The 20,265-nt window shown below is 52.1% G+C and overlaps 1 protein-coding gene across 3 annotated transcripts in view; it reads right to left on the bottom strand.

Annotated features, from left to right (window-relative positions):
* Nucleotides 1-20,265, bottom strand: part of Npas2 (neuronal PAS domain protein 2) — a 166,199-nt gene that overhangs the window by 26,958 nt on the left and 118,976 nt on the right. For all 3 annotated transcript variants that reach the window (XM_055607332.1, XM_055607335.1, XM_055607337.1), the window contains exons 8-15: nt 11,255-11,373; nt 10,445-10,527; nt 9,643-9,749; nt 7,438-7,585; nt 5,339-5,423; nt 2,624-2,765; nt 1,766-1,872; nt 678-767 (exon numbers count right to left, since the gene is read on the bottom strand). In XM_055607332.1, coding sequence (XP_055463307.1) covers nt 678-767; nt 1,766-1,872; nt 2,624-2,765; nt 5,339-5,423; nt 7,438-7,585; nt 9,643-9,749; nt 10,445-10,527; nt 11,255-11,373 — 881 coding nt within the window. The remainder of the gene's footprint in view (nt 1-677; nt 768-1,765; nt 1,873-2,623; nt 2,766-5,338; nt 5,424-7,437; nt 7,586-9,642; nt 9,750-10,444; nt 10,528-11,254; nt 11,374-20,265) is intronic.

The raw sequence follows: 20,265 nt of genomic DNA, 5'->3' as shown, positions 1-20,265 counted from the left end.
CACCCTCACCTTGTCCTGCGCCAGGCAAGTGAGCTGTTCCACAGCTCTCCTCTAACGTGCATATTTGGGTGTCTCATTTCCCTGTCACCCACACATTCACCTACCAATCTCCTAGCCACTCTTCAGGGCCAACTCAAGGAAGCCACCCTAGACGGGCTGGTTTTTGCTGCCCCCGTGAAGGCCACTTCTCCCTTCGAGTCTGCAACTACAGGCGAGGCTGTGTTAGCAGCACCCCACACCCTGATGCCTTCTTCCCGGACGACCCAAGCCAGGACTCACAGAGTGCTGTTGAAAGTGAGGGTTTATTCAGCAGACGGGAAGTGCGCCCTCTTTTAAGCGGGTTAACAGCTTCTAGATGCTTCCAGAACCTTTCTATGACATATTGTCTAACTCAGACCTTGCCTAAAATTTGGACTCATGTAAAACAAAAAGGAATGCAGACAAATAGCAGAGTGACGAACAAAGACAATTATGAAGCTGGAAACTGGATCCAGGGGAGGAGACACGATCGGCAGTGGAGGGCAGGTGTGATGAGGAGGTCCATCGCTAGACACGTCTCATGTGGACTTTGGGGCAAAACCCCGTTAGGGCCTTAGTTGATACACGTTGGGACACACAGCAGTGAGGAAACACTCACAAACTCACACAACGTCCCTCTGTCCCCGTCTCTGACTCACCTGTGTCATGGGAGCAGGCGGGCTCTGCAGAACGGTCTGAGGCAGGAGCTGCTTTGCGAGGTCACAGGCTGATGGGGAAGGCAGAGGAGCCTGGGAAGAGAATTGGCCTTTGTTAAGCAACTGCTTCCGAGTGGCTCAGGGCTTGCTCTCTGCTGGTTGGGATTTCCAGCTGCAAGTCCTGGGGGAAGACTTCTAGGAAGCCAAGGCCTCCATTTCCTGGCTGCACTGTCTCCTGTGCAGGCTGTGCAGTTAAGAGCAGCCCAACTGCGCCCGGCTTTAATCCCAGCATTCAGGGAGGCAGAGGCAGGCAGATCTCTGTGAGTTCAAAGGCTGCCTGGTCTACAGAGCAAGTCCAGGACAGCCAAGCCTATACAGAGAAACCCTGTCTCAAAAAAAAAAAAAAAAAGCCAGAGAGAGAAAGAGAGAGAGAGAGAGAGAGAGACTGACTCAGGGTTGATGGAGGACACAGCCTCAGGCACTGTGAGACCACATGATTCCACTGCTGCCTGTTTCCCCTCTGCTGCCCTGTGCTAGATAAGACAGCATCCGTGAGGACCAAGATACTCTTCTCCCCAAAGGATTCGGTCTCAGGATGTCCGGCCACTCCCTGTTCCCCTGATTGCTTGGCTGGGTGGTGGGAAACGTGTGAATAAGAGACAGGACTTCCAGCTCTTCGGCCTGTTTGTTGTTTTTTAGGAGCTCAGTGTAACGACGCTTCTGAAGCCGTCCTCAAACGCACCTAGTCCCCAGGGAGTACAGACAGCGTAGAAAGCACCGCCCAGGACGGCAACGGGAGGGCGTGGCGGCGGGAGGTGTGATGGGAGGCACACCTTAAAATGGCTTGAATTTCGTATTCGGAAGAGCACAGCCGAGCTCATTTCGTAGCAAGATGTCTAAAATCGGTTGCTAAATAAACGCCACGGCTTCATGGCCCCCTGCCTACAACATCCTCCCTCCCTGCCCCCAGCCCCATCCCTCAGTCCCGCAGGAGAACCGACTCCCTGGAGAGACTCAGTGTGTTCCTGTGGCTCATCAGCCCACATCCCGAGACAGCCCTCCCCCACTGAGGACGGGGGACCCACACGTACCGGCAGAGCGGTTGCCTGGCCGAGACCCTGCGCTGGCAGCCCCTGGGTTGGTGTGGATCTCGGCAGAGCTGCGGTGCTGTTCTCGGCCATCAGCTTGGTTGGAGTGGCTGGAAGAGAACAAGAGTCGGCCGTTCTCACTCACAAGTACTTCCCAGCTATCCCAGCACAAGGAAGGACAGGGGGGACTGAGGATGAGCCCTCCGAGGCGGCGCGTAAGCCAAGCCGTAAACACCCAGCCTGGAAGCGGGCAGACGATGGTGCCAGTCACCGTGACACCCCATTACCAACGACCGCCCGATCAGACACTGCACCGAGTGCCCTCTGCACCGCGGTGCTGATGACAGATGTGCTGGCTGGTTCTTACGTCGGCGGGACACTGCTGCACGCGTTGTAGAAGGGGCAACAGCAAGGGAGAAAACGCCCCCACCAGACTGGCCTGTGGGCACACCTCCTTGATGGGGATTGCTGTAGTGGTGCCACCCTTGGGAGGGTGGTCCCGGATGACATGAGAAGCAGGCTGGGCAAGCACGAGGGACAGGCCATGGAGCCGCCACAAGGAGCCCTCCTCCGTGGCTTCCACACCAGACCCTGCCTTGAGTCCCTGCCCTCATTTCCCGGATGACAGGCTACAATGGAAGATGAAATAAACCCTTTCCTCTCCAGGTGCTTTTCGGTCGCGGTGGGTGTCTGTCTGTCTGTCTATTTGGTTTTTAAATCGTGCCAATGGAGACCCTCACTAACACACGAGTGGCCAGCCAGGTGTGAAGCGCAGAGTGTGGGCTGTCGGGTGTCCTGGGCCCACTGTGTGGCCCTGGTCTATGGGACCCCCCTTTTTACCGTGCACGGAGAGGCACTCACAGGCGGGCTCTGACACGGCTGTGCGGGACGACCTGTGGGAGCTCCGGGAGGAGGCTGAGGGCGAAGGGCTGCTGGCAAGACCCGAGGCGCCCATGTCGAGGGCGTTAAAGTGCTGCTGGGGCTCCAGGCTGGCGTCCTTTTCCTGAAACACACACGTGTGCACACACACACAAATAGAAAAATCCACGTCTCAGCATTCCGCTTCCACACATGAATGAGTGACAAGACTTTAGTTCTCCCGTGTCGAAGACTCTGGAAGGAACTGAGCGAAACACTCTTCTTAGGAAGCATCCTAATACGTTCGTGCAGAGCGGAAACTCGCGGCAGGCAGCGTCACTGGGAGGTTGAGCCCCACGAGCTACGTTTATCTCTTTTGAGTTTTCGTATCCCTCCACCCGCCCCGAGCTGTGCTTTGCTCTTTTCACATTGGCATCTCCCCACCCAGAACCTTGGCTTTCTGAAATGAGACACCAGAACGAAATAAGGCTGCTGCCATCAGCCCTGGACAGCTAACATGGCAGCGGCCACCAGGAGGCCTTTCCCACGCTGCCCCCATGCTCGCTCTCTGCCTGGGCAAAGAGCCTGTGGTCCCTCCTGCTTTCCTCAAGGGGTCCTGGCTTCCAGGCCATCTCTACCCCAGCGAGAAGACAGCTTCGGTGGCCTGGCTCCTGCCCTTGATGTCTCCAAGGTGTCATGGTATATGCAAATAGGTGACGGCAATTTTTTGAGTGGAAGAAGAAAACACAGCGTTCATTCTCTCAAGTCCTGTTCCATCCCAGAAGGACGGAAGCTGCCAGCACCCACTGGTATGACCCCTGACCTGGGTATTTAATTTCATGTATGTGACCCACGTGTTGTTTTGTCTTTGGATTCATGGCTTCAGGAAGGATGCTTGCCACCATAAAGTGTGTGTGTGTGTGTGTGTGTTTGTGTGAGCATGTATGTGCATGTGTGTGTGCATATGTGTGTGTATGTGTGGTTGTGTGAGCACCTGTAAAGAGGCGGAAGTGACCTATATGCGACCCACAAGCCTTTATGCCAAACAGATGACAGGACTTGCCTTTCTGTGTGGTAGGAGGTTTCATCTGCTTAGTGACAAGCTTTGCAGATATGGCTGGGCCAAGGGTCACTGCACGTGAACATAGTGAGCTACGTGTCCCTGCTTCATGGGGGCAGGGGTACGAGGTGGGGGGGTCCCAGCCTGACAGTGACTGTGCACATTGAGGGGCTTTGCTTGTCAGCGCTGAATATCACACCCAAGCATGGAGTGTGCATTTCACAAACATGTCTGCCAGGGGGCATGGCATCGTCCCCAAACACGACTGAGCAACAACATCCTAGAGCTTCACTTCAAGAGGAGTCGCTTCCCTGTCACCCCCACACCCGAGTGACACGTTTCTGATTGGCTGACGGATACAGGTTATGCCTGCTCTTTGGCTGTGATGGACAGTGTGTCTAATGCCTGTCTAATGCCAAGTTCCATTCTCTGACAGGACCTTTGTGCTGTGGCAAGCTGGGTGACACCGGCTTCCCTGGGTGATGGCAGCATCGAGTTAGGATGCAGGGCCCTGCGTAGGCCACATACAGGTCACATGGCGGCCGTGAACCTCTGCAGACACTGCTCTCTGATCTCGGAAGGCGATTTCTCCTTCCTCCTTATTTCATCTGCCAAGGATGAGCAAGTCTTTATCGATCACAGACAGGCTGGCAGGCTGCTGCAGAGCCCCAGGTAAGACTCTGGAATTCAGATTCCTCGGCACCCTCGAACTGGACCATCTCTGCTAACCAGCATTCACCTACTTTTCAACATATCCAAAAAAAGGGTTTTGCCCACAACTAATGAAAAGAAATCCTTATTTCATAGATTGATAGGCAGCATTTTTGCTTCATTAAAATAACACTGCTCTTCTAGTGTCTTAGCTCTAATGAAACACAATACTCTGCTTTCTCGCCTTTTCTCTTTGTCCTCTAATGTTCTGCTTGCTTTATGAGTGGCTTTGAGGACCAAGGCTCTGGTCTACTTGTAGCCCATTTTCACAGTTCCTCGGCATTGCCGGAGGAAAAGCCTGGCCAGGTGAGGCCGGAGAACGCAGGGAAGGGGAAGGGAGGAGGTAACGGGGTTTGTGGACTGATGTCAGTGTTCCCTGTACAGAGCAGACACTGCTGCAGCTATTAACTAAAATCTTGTGACACCGACTCAGAAACAACAGGAAGGTGCAGGATAGGAGCTTTGCGTGGATCCCATTCCCAGCACTACAAAGCAGGATCACAACCGGGAAGAGCAGGAGGACAGGCTAACGCTTGGAAAGAACACAGTGAAGCTTAGACTAAGGGAGGGAAGGGCTTGGCTCGTTCTGCGCTCTAGTGGGCCATGGACTTACTTCCCAGCACTTTATGTGTGGCTTTTTATAGCTATCACTGGAAGGCTGGAACAGTGCCAAGCCGTCCCTTGAGTCCAGAGGCTGTTCCTGAGCCAACTCTTACAGGCATGTCCTTGGGTACCCGTGCTTCTGTGCTCATCAGAAGGAAGAAAACACGCAGTGGTCACTCACAGGACAGCCGCGAAAGGTAAACGAGCAAGCACAGCGTGAATCACAGAAAGTGCTCAGCAGAGGCAAGTCTGATCTCGCTCCGTTAGTACACGCCAGAACAAGCATGGTGGGTGCCGCTGCCCAACTCCGCCTGGGTTTTATGCTCGGGGCAGGGTGAGCTCACCTTCAGGGCAGAGGGGTGCACGGCCTCTGTGGCTGGGTCTTCCAGAGCCAGCTCCTGTCTCCTTTCCACCCGGACGTCTGCATAACTGCTCGGAAAAGAGACAGAGCACAATGGAGCTAGGGCGTTCCAGGAAGCGATCCCCAATGGGGCACAGGGGCGTTCTACATAAAAACTGCTCATGGAATATGCAGCATGAAGGAGCCCATCTGTGACCTGCTCAGAGGACTGAGTTTCATCCCCTCCTAATTGCCTCGCAAAGAGTCTAATAGTATATTCCACGTATTTCCATTTTCAGGATGGTTTTCCCCCCCTCCCCACAACTCTCTGTCCCTTCATTTTTTGAAATCTCTAGATACAATAGCTTCTAAGGTACATTTTTATTTATTTATAAGCTTCTGGCTGTAAAGAATTAAGAACAGTGCCTCCAACATGTTAATTATGGACAGTATATTTGGAAGTATACGTAGAGAGGAAATCTAGGACTAGCCAGACCCAGACCACTGCCTAATCTAGGGACCCATCTCCCGAGCACTGTAGAAAGACTCAGGAGTGGAGCTGCAGGATGGGAGGGGACTGTGATGAGATCTGGAGTGTTTGATCCCTTATTTATTTGCTGGGCTCATTTCCCATGCTCTCTTAGCTTCTTCCTATGACTTGGAGGGTAGAGAGGAGAGTAGGATGGCACCCAGCCTTTCCTGGGGACTGAGCCACTCTCTGGAAAAGACACAGGCTGAGAGGTCTCGGGTGACCCCTGGCCATGAGGCCACAAGCCAATGGCTGAGGATGTCCAAAAGAATGGGTTGGGAAGTGGAGAAAATGAGTCTGAGCGTGGGCACAAGATGTAATGAAGTGAGATCAAGGTCATTGGCCGACAAAAGCCGGCGCCTCTGTTCTCTGTGCACTGAACAAGATTGTTACATATGCATAGGTGTGTATCTGTCTTCACACACACACACATACAAATACACACATACACACACCACATACACACACCACATACACACACGCACATACAGAGTCATCCTTCAGTATCTGTGGGGACCAGACTCAGGAACCCCTTGGATACTGAACCCCCAGATGCTCCAGTCCCTAACATAAAACAGGGTAGTGTTTACACATCACTGCCTATATCCTCCTGCAGACTTCAAGTCATCTGTAGCTTTCCTCTAACAGCGCAATGCAAATGCCTCACCCATGGCTGGTATAGTGTGTTCCTTTAGAGAACGGTGAAAAGAGAAAGTGCTTGCATATGTTTAGTATAAATTATTTTTAAATATTTTCCATCAGTGGCTAGCCAAATATATAGATGTAAAATATGCTTGATATAGGGGTGGTTATTATTGAATTAGATTTTTTTTTTTTCTGAGACAGGGTCTCACCCTCTAGCCCAAGCTGGCCTCACACTTAAGATCTCCCCGACTCAGCCTCCCTCATGCTAGGATTATGGGAATGTGCCACTTTGCTGGGCATGAAGTCTTTCTTCTACAGCAGCCTCTGGCTGGCTGTCCTCTTGGCATTTTTGTCTCCTTTACCTCTGAGAGCTGGGAACCCACACAGGACACATCTGTGCCACGCTGGACCTATTATCACCCTCTGGGTCCCTGCTTATCCACCCTGACCTGAGGGCTCCCAGGGCTACTTTCCTGCAGACAGCCCAGCTGTTCTCCTAACATGGCCTCACTTGCCAGAAGGGGTTTTTAGAGCCTTAAAGAAAGAAAAAGAGAAGTACATGTTTGAGTTATTTGGAGGCAACGTTTTACTTTTCTTCTCAAATGTGGCAACACAGGAAAGCTGGGGGATGGACAGAGATGAGGGGAAAATATGTAAGTAGGTCAGCGAGGCAGGGAATTACTAAGTGATAATATCCCGGCAGCTCTCAGCGGGGCTTGCCTGAGAACTCACAGGTAGTCCCTGGGCTGGAGGAAGAGGCTGTGCCCCGGGCGCGCGCGGGCTGAGTTCTGACTACACAGCTGGCTGCCGGTGGCAGCGGAGCTCTCCCTCTCCTACAGGGTGTATTTACAGTGGCCGCTGCCCCTCCTGTAACCGGGAGGCCCCGCCCACCCCCCAGGCACGCCACAGAGGCGCCTGCGCGTGCGTACCTGACCACCGAGTGTGTGCACACGATGAACTCGGGCTTGGAGTTCCATTGGTGGTAGGTGATATAGTAACGGGTCTGCAGCCAGATCCACTGCTGCCCCTTGGTGAGGAACCGGTAACAGCACGACTTCCCTTTGCCGAACTGCATCACTGGGGGAGGGACAGCAGACTTTTCAGGTGACCGTGCTGAGGCAGAGGCGACCTTCCCCCATGGGACTGAACAGTGAAATCCAAACGCTGCTCATTTCCCTGGTTGCTCTGTATCTTAAGGGACTATTATCACCACATCTGATGGGGGTGGGGGGTTGCCGGGGGTTGAGCATGAGGCCTCATGCCCACTAGGCAAGGGCTCCGAGACTTAGTGATAGCTCAGTCAGACCAAGGATTCTCAATACAATGATGATCCCATACATTCCTGGGTGCACAAAGGCTCCACCCAGAAAGGCACACAGGACAGCTTTTCCAGCTGGAGGTTTGAGGGCAAGGAGGCCCCAGTTTGCTTGGGGCTCATCCTACTGCTGCAGGGGTGATGGCTTTGGAACTTCAAGAGCTAAGCAGGGGACAGAGTATCCAGACACTGCGCAATGGACCTAAAATAGAGTGGACGGCCAGGAGACTGCAGCTGTCCTCACAGCCGAGGCTCAGTCTATACTGTTTTCAAGCTGAGTCTGGTCGGCTGCCTGCGGCCCCAGCCTCCCCCTGCAGCTGCAAGGCTGCCTAGGGCCTCTGTAGTTCTGCCTGCAGATGGCTCCTTTGGGGGGTATCCAGGACAGAACACATGCCAGTGGTTTATTAGCTCACGTGAGGCAGAGGGATAAATTATGGATCCCAGGAAGAAGACCAATTTGGATTTTATTATCACTGTGCCTGCAATTTAGCATCTTGTAATAAAAACAGTCATGAGGAATCCTACCTAGCAAAGCGAAGCTAGCAAAGGGAACCTGTGCCTCAAAAACCTGCAGATCTGAACAGAGAGGCCCAGCAGAGTGGGCACATGGGCTCTAGCTACAAAGCAAGCACACCTTTCCAGAGTCACTGGGCAAATCTGTCAGATGCCCAGTGTAACTCTTCAACCCAAGGGATTTCTCAATGCCACAAGTCAGAGGCAGCCCGGGGCTTAAAGCACTTATGCGCCTGAAACCTGATTGTGCATACCAACCAGCTGGAGGGACTTGTGAAAAGGGCTTTTCCCATTCCTGATCCCTGGTGCAGGGAGCCTGAGAGCCTGCAGCTGCAGCTGACCTGGTGCGGCTGTCTATGCTACCTTTTGAGGAGCGACGAAGGTCAAGATGAACTTTATGTCCCAGCAGATCTGGAACACGCAGATTCCAGCCCGTTCCTCCATCAACAAGGATGGCACAGGCAAGAGAGTCCTAACATCTACCAGAGATCCATGCCCATGGTTCCTTCATCAGAACCCATAGCTCAATGCCACGGACACAGTTCTTACTCAAAGCTGATCATCGGCACTGAAAAAACGGCTTGAGAGGCTGTTTCTTCTTGTGAACGAGAACCAGAAAAGCTTGTAAGTGTTGTTTTCCCATGGCATGAGGCCTACCCCGAATGCTTGTGGCACAGAGCCCTCTCAGACTTTACCGTCAGCTGTGGAGGGGCCCTCCGAACCCCTCAGGAGCCTGCACACACCCCTTCCACACTGGCAGCATCCTGGAAAGTGGCCTTCTGGATTTCTCAGCAGGCGCTGCCCTGGAGGGCAGCCAGAAGATGCTGGCCGCGGTGACTAGCATCTTCTGGGTGTGTGTCTAAAGGGACTTTTACTGGGAAGCTCTAGCTGTGAAACCACTGCTTCAGGAATGTTGCATTTGAGGACAGAAGACCCAGCTTAGGCCTGTGGTGGTCAGTGACCACCATCTGACCGCTGACGAAAGAACAGGGAGAACATTTGGTATTTTGTCTTCCCGGCTCATTCTATAGCCTAAAGGAAAGTCCAGCCCTGCCTTAGCTTCTTGATTAGGGTTAAAGAACATGACTTTGTGGGTGGCAGTGGGATGTGGCTGGGGAGAGGGTGCTATCAGTGCCAAGCTCAAGCAGGACCCTAAGTGTAGGAAAGAACCCGCTCGTCCTCACGATTGCCGCTCGGAGCACCATGCCTGGCCCCGTTGGGGCAAGCAGACTTCCAGGGGCACAGGGTCCTGCTGCCTGGGCCCTTGTATAGCAAACACAAGGCCAGGTTGCTGAGTGGTACTCACGGTGCTGGTGGCACCTGGCCAGGAGTTCCAGGTCATCGATGTGGTAGTAGTCATAGCCAGAGGTGCCGAGAACTTCGAAGGGCAGGTATCCTATGATTGGAGGGGCTCTGCAGGGAGACAGGGGCTTGGTGAGGGAACTGCTGGTCTCACAGGCTGGCTGTGACGCTCAGTTTGCACGCTTAGTGCACGGAGGCTGCGTTTATCCTACCCGGGGCAGGAACAGCACTATGACAACAGTTAGGGCCAGGGAGCCTATATTGATAAAGAACTCACTTATTTCAGCATCTAGGCACTCCATTCCTTGGGATAGTCTGGCCCAAACAATAATAAGAACTTACAGGCATTGAAGGATTTAAAGCAGCTGTAGGCTGGGCCAGCCCAGTGCCCCCAGGGGACAGGAGGAGGGAAGCTGCTAGTTCATAAACTGGGAGCAATGCTAGGAAGGAAAGAGAAGGAACTGGGCTGCCCAACTCAAAGGGGTTGGAAGGAATCAGAGGATTTCTCTCCCCACATTTCTTTTGCCAATTGGGAAACAGAAATGGCCTAAATGGGGGCACCCCCCCCCCCACAGATGTCTGGGGACTAAGGCACTAACTCTGAACATAGGACCCAAGCACTAATGGGGCAGGCACATGGATATCAGGACACGGACCTTCCCCTTTGCTGGGAACAACTTTTCCTCTGCCAAGGAGCCGTCCCCTTCAGCGGACCAGGCTGGACTTTATTCTCCCAAGCGGAGCCCGGCTCAGGCAAACAACACTTGAAAAGGACCCAATTCAAATATGTTTTTCTTCTCACAAACCTGTGATCCAGAAATAAAAATTTCCATTCCAAGCTATGCCTCGAAGTGAATTCCTCTAAAGGTTCGTCAGCTACACACATTTCCTGTGTTGGAAAAGGAAAAAAAAAAAGAAAGTAGACCACTGCTCAGGATGCCAGATGTGCACCCAACGACGGTTCAAAAGGAATGAACGACGGCTAACACAAGTCAAGGCTGTTCTGAGCCACAAAATTCGTCATCTGTAGCTAATTTCCCTATTAGCTGATCCCAAATTCATTTCACAAGCTGGGAAAAGTACCTAGGAGCCAAACGGCGCCTCTCCCCCTCTCCCCCTCATCTGGCACTGCGGGAATCACATGGAGACGGTTTTTCATCTGAATCTGAAATTTAATTCCGTCCACTTGTCCCAGAGATGTGAAGTAGGACCACACAAGGGGGATACAGTACATGCTCACACTTTCTGACTCACAGCCGAGCCACACCTGCACCATGATGGTGCAACGGTAGGAGGCCTTGCGGTTAGCATCCTTGGGGACCCATCAGCAACAGGTGCTGCCTTCACTCAAAATGACCCACAGGAACCTGGGCCTTTCTCGAGACAGGGTTTCTCTGTGTAGCCTCATCTGTCCTGGACTCACTTTGTTAGACCAGGCTGGCCTCAAACTCACAGAGATCCTCCTGACTCTGCCTCCCTGAGTGCTCGGGTTACAGGCGTGTGCCGCCGAGCCTGGCTGAGAACTAATTCTTAACACTAGCTTCATTGCACTTTCATGCTCTCCCACGAAGGACAGTGACGTGTAACCCAATGTGACGTCACTGCTGGGAACTTGCCTTTAGAAACTGTGGTGTCGCCAGACGCACGGTGGCGATGAAGCAGACCTCCTTTCCCAGGGGCACGCGGCAGGGTCTTGAAAGGGTGTTGTCAAAGCCGTTACAGGAGGGGCTAGGCACTGGGAAGGAGAAAGACACAGGGTGAGCCCTGGCTGGTGACGCTTTCTGCTTTCCCGGGTGTATCAGCTTTTTACAGTGACCTGATGAAGTAGAGACACCTGCTGTTCCCATTGCACAGATGAAGAAACTGAGGCACTTTTCTCACGCCCTGTTCCTGGAGGCGGAGCTGAGAATCGAGTCCATGGCAACCACTGACCACCGCACCCCGCTGACCCTCACTTGTCCACGCTCTTCAGATTTGCTTCTTGTGTTGGGGAAACTGCTCTGCAGTACAAGGCCCCCTTTCGTGGCACTGGCTCTTGACCTCCCTAAAGCTGTGACCCTTTAACCCAGTTCCTCCTGTTGTGGGGACCCCAACTGTAAAATTATGTTCGTTGCTACTTCATAACGGTAACTCTGCTTCTGCTATGAGTCGCGCTGCAAATATCTGATATGCTATCCTTGTGAAATAGTTGTTTGACCCCCCCCCCGGGGTCGAGACCCACAGGTTGAGGACCTCAGCTCTACAGGAATGGCCTGGGCGCTGACTTCGGCTGGTATTTCAAGGGTAAATGTCATGCTCCCACAGTGTCTCCGTTACGGATGCTCCCAGGAGTTGAAGCGGCATCTTCATCTGCAGGAAGGGCTCTGCCTCAAACCTCATCTTAGGGAAACTCTGATGATGTGGGGCCGCTGTGGAGGAGTCCTCCAGATGTGAGTAGTTATGGCCTCGATCTGGGATGTCCTCCACATCCCTGGAGTCAAGTCTTGGTTTCCAGTCTGGTGCTGTTGGGAGGTGGCCCTCAGTGGAGCGTTCTTGGCTCCTGGGGGCCTGAAAGGGGTTGTCAGACTCTGGTTTCATCCCCACTGTCGCTCTTCCAGCCATGACCTGAGCGGGCTGCCGTGTCCCCTGACGTGCTGATCTCTCACCACAGGCCTCAGAGCTACAGGACAAGGGATCACAGACCCAACTCTGAAACTCTGAATCAGAACAAGTTGGAGTCATTGCTAAACGTTGTTAACAAGCTGAACAAGGCATGACAGCCTTTCTCTCCACAAGCCCGTCAGTTCATTCTCACGAGTCTAAGAAGACATTACTGCCATCATTTTAGGGGCGGAATCTGAGTCCCTGAAAGGTTGCTGAGACAGAAGCTAACAGAGCGAGAGCCACGCAGGTCTTTGTGTAAGTCCAGTTCCTCAGGGAGTAAAGGGTTTGGCTCTAACACGTGGCCACCAATGAACCCAGGCTCCCACTTGGCCTGGAGAAGCTCTGCCTGGGACCACCAGACCTTTCTTCAGCATGACTGTAGAGAACCTTTTGGGCCAGAAAAAAAGCCTATTATCTTAATATTGAATTTTTTGAGGTGAGGAACGAACTCAGTTAAATGTGAAAATAACCAGCTTGGCCCATCCATAGAATCCTCAGATTCCAACGTGTGGCTGGCACCCTGGGACCTCTGGTTTGGCTGTCTCTGCTCTGTCCAGATGGAATAACCTAGGCATGGGTACTTTCCAGAGCTCCACTGGCTGGCCACCATATGGCCAGCGCTGAGGATCCCTTGAGTTGGAGGCCGTATGACCTTCTCTTTAAAATACATGAGTGGTTACAGTTGGTGCTTTACACCTAGGCTTCTACATCCGAAAAATGGAGCAACTATGGAGGCCATATATTTGAAAATATCTAAAATAAGCAACTCTATGTCTATTAAACACACACACACACACACACACACACACACACACACACACACACACCTTTTCAACATCATTATGCCCTAAGCTATTCATGGAGCATTTACATTGTGCTGGGCAGTGTAAGTCGTCTAGAGATGATTTAAGATATATGGGCTATGGGGGCGATATGAAAATGCCACACTGCTTAAACAAGGGACTCGACTCCAGCACCCATGGGTCTTGGTGTGTCTGAGTCGTCTGGATAATGAGGGATGATGGTATAACCTGTGCTTCCTAAACCCACAGATCTCAGCACCATTACACTTTCCAATTTAACCGAAAGCATATGGAACATCAGAAAAGCAAATGCATTTTAAAACGGAATCTGCAGGATTATAGTGTAGCTTTCCAGTCATTTTTTTTTTTTTTGGTCTTCTATATTTATAGGTTTGTAAATGACTCTATAATGTGATCTTCTCTCCACCAAATTCACTTTACCAAACACATTCTCTGAATTCACTCACATAAATACTAATAAATGTTTCCAAACACGAATACAAAGTGAGTGAAATAAAAAATAGTGGTCTCGAGAGAGTTTACATCTGCTGCGAGCTGACTGAGCCTGGCGTAGATTTGTTTTGTGTGATGAGCCAAGGGCTTTGTCAAGGGGAAGGAAAACAACCCCACATAAGGGAAGGGCTGCAGATGTGAACATCTGTGCAATAAAAAAAGACATTCGAAATTTCCCAGATGTGAAATGCTCTCTGCTCGAATCAAAAAGACGTTACCCGGCCAGATAATGACCTAATAACATTCTCTCGACTCCTTTTGGAATACCGAGAACTTGGAGGAAATTTCCGAGGACTCCCTAGGAAACTTAGGAGGAAGGCCTGGTCCTTCTTCCTCTATCTGCTGCTCCTGGTAGAGCCACCTTGTGGCAATTAAACCCACATGCTTCGAGAGCCTTCTCCCTGATTTCCCGTGAAAGGGGGGCAGGAGATGGAGAAGTTTAAACACCCACCTAAGGCATGTTCCTTTCTCAAGAGAAGGAGAGCTTGGTGTGGTGGCCATTAAGTGGTATTTTTGCAGACATTCCACTTGCCTGGAGGCCTTCCAACACAGTTTTATCTGCTCTTTTATAACTTCAAAGGTAAAATTGTCCCTTCCCCCTCTTGCCAAGGGAGTTCCATTATTCTTGGTAGTCTGTGCTTGGATGAATACTCTACAGATGGGCCCCAAACCGAGTGTCTGCTTTTCCAAGCAAGTTTTTCCCACGGAAAGCCTCAGGCATCGGAAAGCCTGATCCAGGGCGATAGAGGCCAAGAGGAAGGCCTTGAGAGGAAGGGCTGGAGGCAGCTCCCTTACACACTGCAGGGTGAGTGTGAAATGACTCTTCACTTGGAACATAAGGCTCCTTGCATGTCCCAGAGACAACACACGTGCACAGCGCACTCTGGCCCTCAGAGTTTCAGCACTTAGAATAACTCTCAGGCACTTCAGATCCCGAGGTAGTTTAAAGCTCTTAATTAAGGATTCGATTACCTGTTTTGATTTAAATGCTAGAAAAGAAATATGTCTAATTACAACTGGCTCCCTTACCTCTCAGGAGGATTTGCCGGGCACAGCCCTGTCTCGGCTCTCCCAGCATGACATAAGGGATGAACACCAGCCTAGAGGAGGCCTGAGCAAGATGGTGGCTGGGAATTACATGCTGCGATCGCCATCAAGGAGTGACAAACAGCAGGAGTGCCCAACCGGGGGCCCTGCCTGGGGAGATGCAGGGTGATGCCGCTTCAGATCTGCAGACTGAAATGTTCAGTGCAAAGGTTCTCAAGCTCTGAGCTTTTCAAGACAGCCTCTAACTTAGATGCCCTGCAAGAGTTCTGCTTTGGGTTGGAATTCTCAGGAGTGTCACAAAGTCCCAAGGTTCTGTGGAGACTCAGAATGACTAACTCTGTTTCCTGGGGACACACCTGAGATGGGCTCCCAATTCTGTCCCATGGCAAAGGTGACCTCCCAAGTCAGTCATGACAAGGACCCAAGGCTGGGAGATCTTGGGTCGCTAGGAACTTATCTCCTGGGGTTGAGGAAAGGATGGGAGGATCTGAGCTGACAGCAAATGTTAGTCAGCAGAAAGTTCAGGAGGAAGATGCTCTGATCTGGGCCCACAAGCCAGCCGCTCAGTCATCTCCGCTAAACCCTCTCCTCGGACAAGCTGCTGATTCACTTCTTGCAAGGTCTGTAAGAAAGCACAGGACTCTTCCACATGGAAAGAAAGGTGCGTGAAACAGATGGGAAGCAGAGCTGGTGGGTGTCTGGACAGCCATGGCTCGGCAGTCGGAGCGCTCTCTCTGCAGGCGGAGGGGGGTTCCAAACCTCCTAAGTTTGATTGACAGATATCCTACATGTTTGGTTATGGTTTGGGCCTGTTGAGAAGAAGACTTTTCATTCCACTCCTGAGCCATCCTCTCCCACTGACGGAGGGCTGACCCCAGACTCCTTTGCAGCATGTGTTCTTGGGTCTGTTCTGAACAGTCAGCGGACTTGCTCTGCCACCTCCTGGCCCGAGCACCACCTACCCAGCTCACAGGATGCTCTGCTCCTCTTATTTCTGCCAGGTCAGCTTAGCAGGAAGGAGAGTTAAAATGTGGGGAGGAGGTAAGGGCTCTAAGGAAAGCCAAGCTTTGCAGTTTGCTGAACTGAAAACAACAAAACATTGCCTGAAAGGAAAGCTGCATGTCTCATTTAAATATCTCCTACTTCTTGGCATTCACTGGGGCTTTCGGGGGGGCCGCAGGGCTTTGGTAATGGAGTTAGGACACCTGAGGGGTGGTGTGAGTGGGGGTAAATTCTTCATATGCTGAGGAAACTTCCCCTTGAAGCCCTTATCCTGTCTGGCTGTTTTTGGCCTATCTGCAGTTAAAGTTGTCGACCACCATGCACATGCAGCTTCTGCACTCCCAGAGGAGAGCGAACAGAAAGACACACTTGATACACACGTGTCCAGTACTCATCGCTCCACTAGCACGGACCACAGATGACGGTGTGGGACCATGGCTTTTGATAACGGCTTGTTATTAACCACGATCTGAACCTCACTGCTGTCTAGCCTGTGTACCACTGAGGGAGGATTCACGCTGCCTGGCTGGGAAGGACATGCTTCACTTCCAGCTGGGAGTGGCCAGTGATGGTCTCCTCAGACACCCCACAGAGAGGTTTCCACACTCCTGCCTCTGTGCCCATGGGAGCTTGGGTGTGCCTGCGCCTTGATCTCTTGAGCCAAGATGTCTTAATGAATTTAGCACAGGGGAGAAACAAAGCGCAGAAGCAACAACCTCACAGCCAGGCGACCTACAGAAATCCCGGGAATACATGGAACCGAGCGCTGGACGCTGAAAGGCCCTGGCTCCTGCCAGCACGTCAATTTGGCGCTGTGGTTAGAGGCAAGTCGGTAAAATGAGGGCAGGGAAACTTTTATATGCTGCTGTGTGGTTTCTGGAAAGCCCGGGTGGAATGTTTGCTGAGGGTGACCTATTTGGAACCACACCAGCAGCTTTTGAAATACTGTGTTCTGGATTTCAGTCAGATGCACAGCCCGGGCTGTGGGAGGGCCCAACGGAGCATGGCTTTCTTTTTGCCACGGAGTGGGCTATCAGGAGCAGGACGCGCTACGTAGGACCCCTTAAAGCAGAGATGCTTGTCGTGTTCTGGAAACTCCTTTCGAAGTTTCTTCCCACCGAAGCAGGAGTAGGACTTGGTCCTCGGGCACGTGGGGTTTTCCTCCTGACCCCGTGTTTAATGAGGAGAGCGAAAAGATGGGGCAGTGCGCTTGCCCAAGAGCAGCCTTCTTGTCTTGCATTGCGCAGAACATCTATCATGGCACAGCCGGAGTTTCGGTCTTTTTGTTTTAGCGACACTCCGGAAGCTATCACCGCACAGAGCAGAGGAAGGCAGTGCTGTGGTGATCAGTGACCACCCCGCCGCCGCTCTCCACCAGGGGGGATTGTGGGAAAGGGCGGGACCTGTGCTCACCCACTCCAGTCTGTACTCCTCAGGAGCCTTTGCCAGACAGGCCAGAAACACACCTAAAAGAACTAGTGTCTTGCCGCATTTCCCAGCACACACATCAAATACACGTTGGGTAGAAGTCCTGTGCTTTAACATCTCCTTCTAGAACACTGGGGACCAACGGTGCCCTCTCCTAAGGAATGAGCTCCTTGTGCAGATATTAGGAGAAATCCTGTTTCTCTCAGGCCTTTGGGCAACCGCTGTTGTTTATATTGCCCAGTGAACCGGGATGGTGGACCACGGTGAACAGCGAGTCCCAAAACTGCCATGAGAAAGCATCATCTCAGCAGAGAGTGCAGAGGGATGCCTCTCCCCCTCCATGCTTTCATGTCCCCTCCCATCCCACCCATGTCAAAGGTCAGCAAGCTGGGGGAATCCCGAAATGTCATCCAGAGTCTACAAGAAGGCAGGCAGAACCCTCACGTACACACTGTGAGGGTCTCCAAAAGCTCTCAGCGGCTCAGCAGCATCCTCCCTCTCCCCTGCTCTTGTTGAGATGGAGCCCAGGGCCCAGGGCCCTCTCTCCCCAGCCACACTTTAGCACTTTCTTTTGAGGTTGTCAACTAACAACTGTATACACTAAGGAGGACCCGGGGATGTTGCTCGTGTGTTGTGTAATGCTCAGATCAGGGTGAGCACTGGTTGATGTCTCCTCAACCACTGATCACGTCCTTGTGGGGGATGAACACAAGGTCCTTTCTGCTAGAGCTTGCTTGCTTATTTATTGTGTCTATACTGTTCTGCCTGCATACCAGATCCCATCACATATGGTAATGAGCCACCATGTGGTTGCTGGGAATTGAACTCAGGACCTCTGGAAGAGGAGCCCGTGCTCTTAACCTCTGAGCCATCTCTCCAGCCCTCTTCTAGAGTTTTAAATGAGCAGTACATTATGGCTTTCTCTAGTCACCTGGCTGCGGTGGAAGGGGACATTAGAATCATGTGCCACCGTAGTCAGACTGTGCTCTTCACTTCAGATCTTCTGCGTGCATGCCAAGGTCATCATCTATGCTCAGGGACTCTTGTCCTGGTCATGCCTGACTTCAGCTCATATAAGACGTTCTAGAGGAAGACTGTGCTCTTGGCTTCAACATTTCTGCTTTTGACGCTGTGTGTTTGTAGCAGCAAGTTAAAAAAAAAAAGCCACACATAATCTCCACACATTCAAACAAACAAACAAACAAACAAACAAACAAACAAACAAACACTGTCGCAGCTTGGAGTGGAAAAAAAAAAAAAAAAAGGCCTGCTACTTAAAAGATAAAAATATAAGCCCAACTCGGGAGTTGAGGACGAAGCCCGCTTCCCGGAAGCCTGCTAAGACGCGACACAGGACAGGATGGTTCCAAGCGCTCTTCGGAAGCTTTTTAGGAAGAGAAATGCACAGGGCGGCCGCTCACCAGCCAATCACAAGCCGGTCTTTTACCTGAGCCCTGTTGACTCAGAGCCACGCAGAAGCAGGACCGAGGTTCTCAGTCTGAGAGCCAGGGTGTCTCTCTGAGGATCTTCTGTGACTGTAGCAGTTGCCACTACAGCTGACAGTCACAGAGATTACGAGAAAGCACCTCCCCCCACCTTTTTTTTTGGCGTTGGGGACTGACCGTTCCACTCGGCTCCGTCCCGGTCTCTGTGCTGCATTTAAATGTGCACGTAAGCAGGGCCGAACATGTCTGCACACTCACAGCCGAACTCGGCCTTGTAAAACAGAAACTGCATACCTACTCAGCAGCACCCCACGCCCCTTCCCCAGCCCTTGGCAGACACCCATCACTTTATCCTTGCGAACTCAACTGTGCTAGGTGCCTCTTGTGCGTGGAGTCACACTTTTGCCCTTCTGTGACAGGTTTATTGTACTCAGGACAACGCTCTTCAGAGCTCTTGTACGTTTCAGCACGTGCCCGAATCCCCCTCCTCTTCCAGGCCGGGTAGTGGTCCACGGTAACGACACTGCACACTTCTCTTTATCCACTCACACACGGTGAACAGTTGGGCTGCTTCTGACGTCTAGCAGCGGCAAATCTTTGTGCACGTGCGCAAACGCTTCAAGCCCTGCTGACACTTCTTTCAGGTGTGTTCCCGGCAGCGGCGTGACTGCATTACACACCAGTTAGGTTTTGTTTTGAACAAACCAGCACATGCATTTTAAGCCTATTCTGAGCAGCCACTTATATTCAGTGATAAAGCCATCAGAAGGAGCAGGAATGATCCGCTACTGAGCTCTGGAAGTCTAGGACTCCTGGGGGCAGAGCCCCTCCCACGGCTTTCTGCTGGCATGGTCCTGGGCCTTGGGTACCCTGGACTGGCATCTCTGAATGAGGCCCAAGAATTTTCATTTTAATAAGCTGCCTCCACCAGAGAGTCACTGTTCTAGGCTTGGCCTGGTGTTGGCTCTTCTACCAGGTGTCAACTTCTCCAGCCAGGCAGCCTGCGAGCTACCACTTACTTCTGTGTGACTTTGTCTCAGAAGACTGACAGAGCCTTTCAGATCAGCCAGATCGGTCAGGTCGGCCAGTCAAGCCTTGGTTTTATTTAGACCTGGGTGCCCACTGAGGAGCATGAACGCCCACCCCATCCCCACTATCGCTTACCACCATGGCCACATGGACCCCTGGGTGGACTGGTCCTCTGAAGGGCCAAGCCAGCCCTGAAGCCACAGTCCGGCAAACTCCATGGGCCAGGACCTAAACCACTCTGGCAGGCTCACCCTACTCAGGAATGTGTGCTTATTCAGAGAGCATGCAGCCAAGGATCGTTTAGGGTGGAAGGAAAAACAAACTATCTTGCTTGGCCTCAGTGTTAGGCTGTGGTGCCAGGACCACTTCGGCTTCCTCCATTGGGACCCGGGGCTAATCTGGCTGGGGTAGCAGTCGGTTGGTCCCGGCAACGGCAGTAGCTACAGCAGCGGAAGTCAGAGCTGTTCTCAAGTGCTCCCTGCACCTCCCACAGGCAGCGCTCCTCCAGGAAGCCCGGCAGCTCGGCAGCCCACCGGTTCCTTCTGAAATCATTCCTTCTCTTTGCCCGCCACCTCCCCACCCCTTGCTGCTTTATGAAGTAATAGCTTTTCTACTCTGTGCTGAGTTTGAGGGCCACAGAAAATAAGAAGCAGGCCTCGCCGTGCTCTGCCCAGACTGAAACTTGGTTTTGAAATTTCTGCCTCTGGACCTGCGTCC

Source organism: Psammomys obesus, unplaced genomic scaffold, assembly GCF_907164565.1.
Source record: "Psammomys obesus unplaced genomic scaffold, mPsaObe1.curated_primary_1811, whole genome shotgun sequence".
Lineage (NCBI taxonomy): Eukaryota > Metazoa > Chordata > Mammalia > Rodentia > Muridae > Psammomys > Psammomys obesus.
Note: the sequence above shows the minus strand (reverse complement) of the source record. Positions and strands in the feature narration are given on the sequence as shown.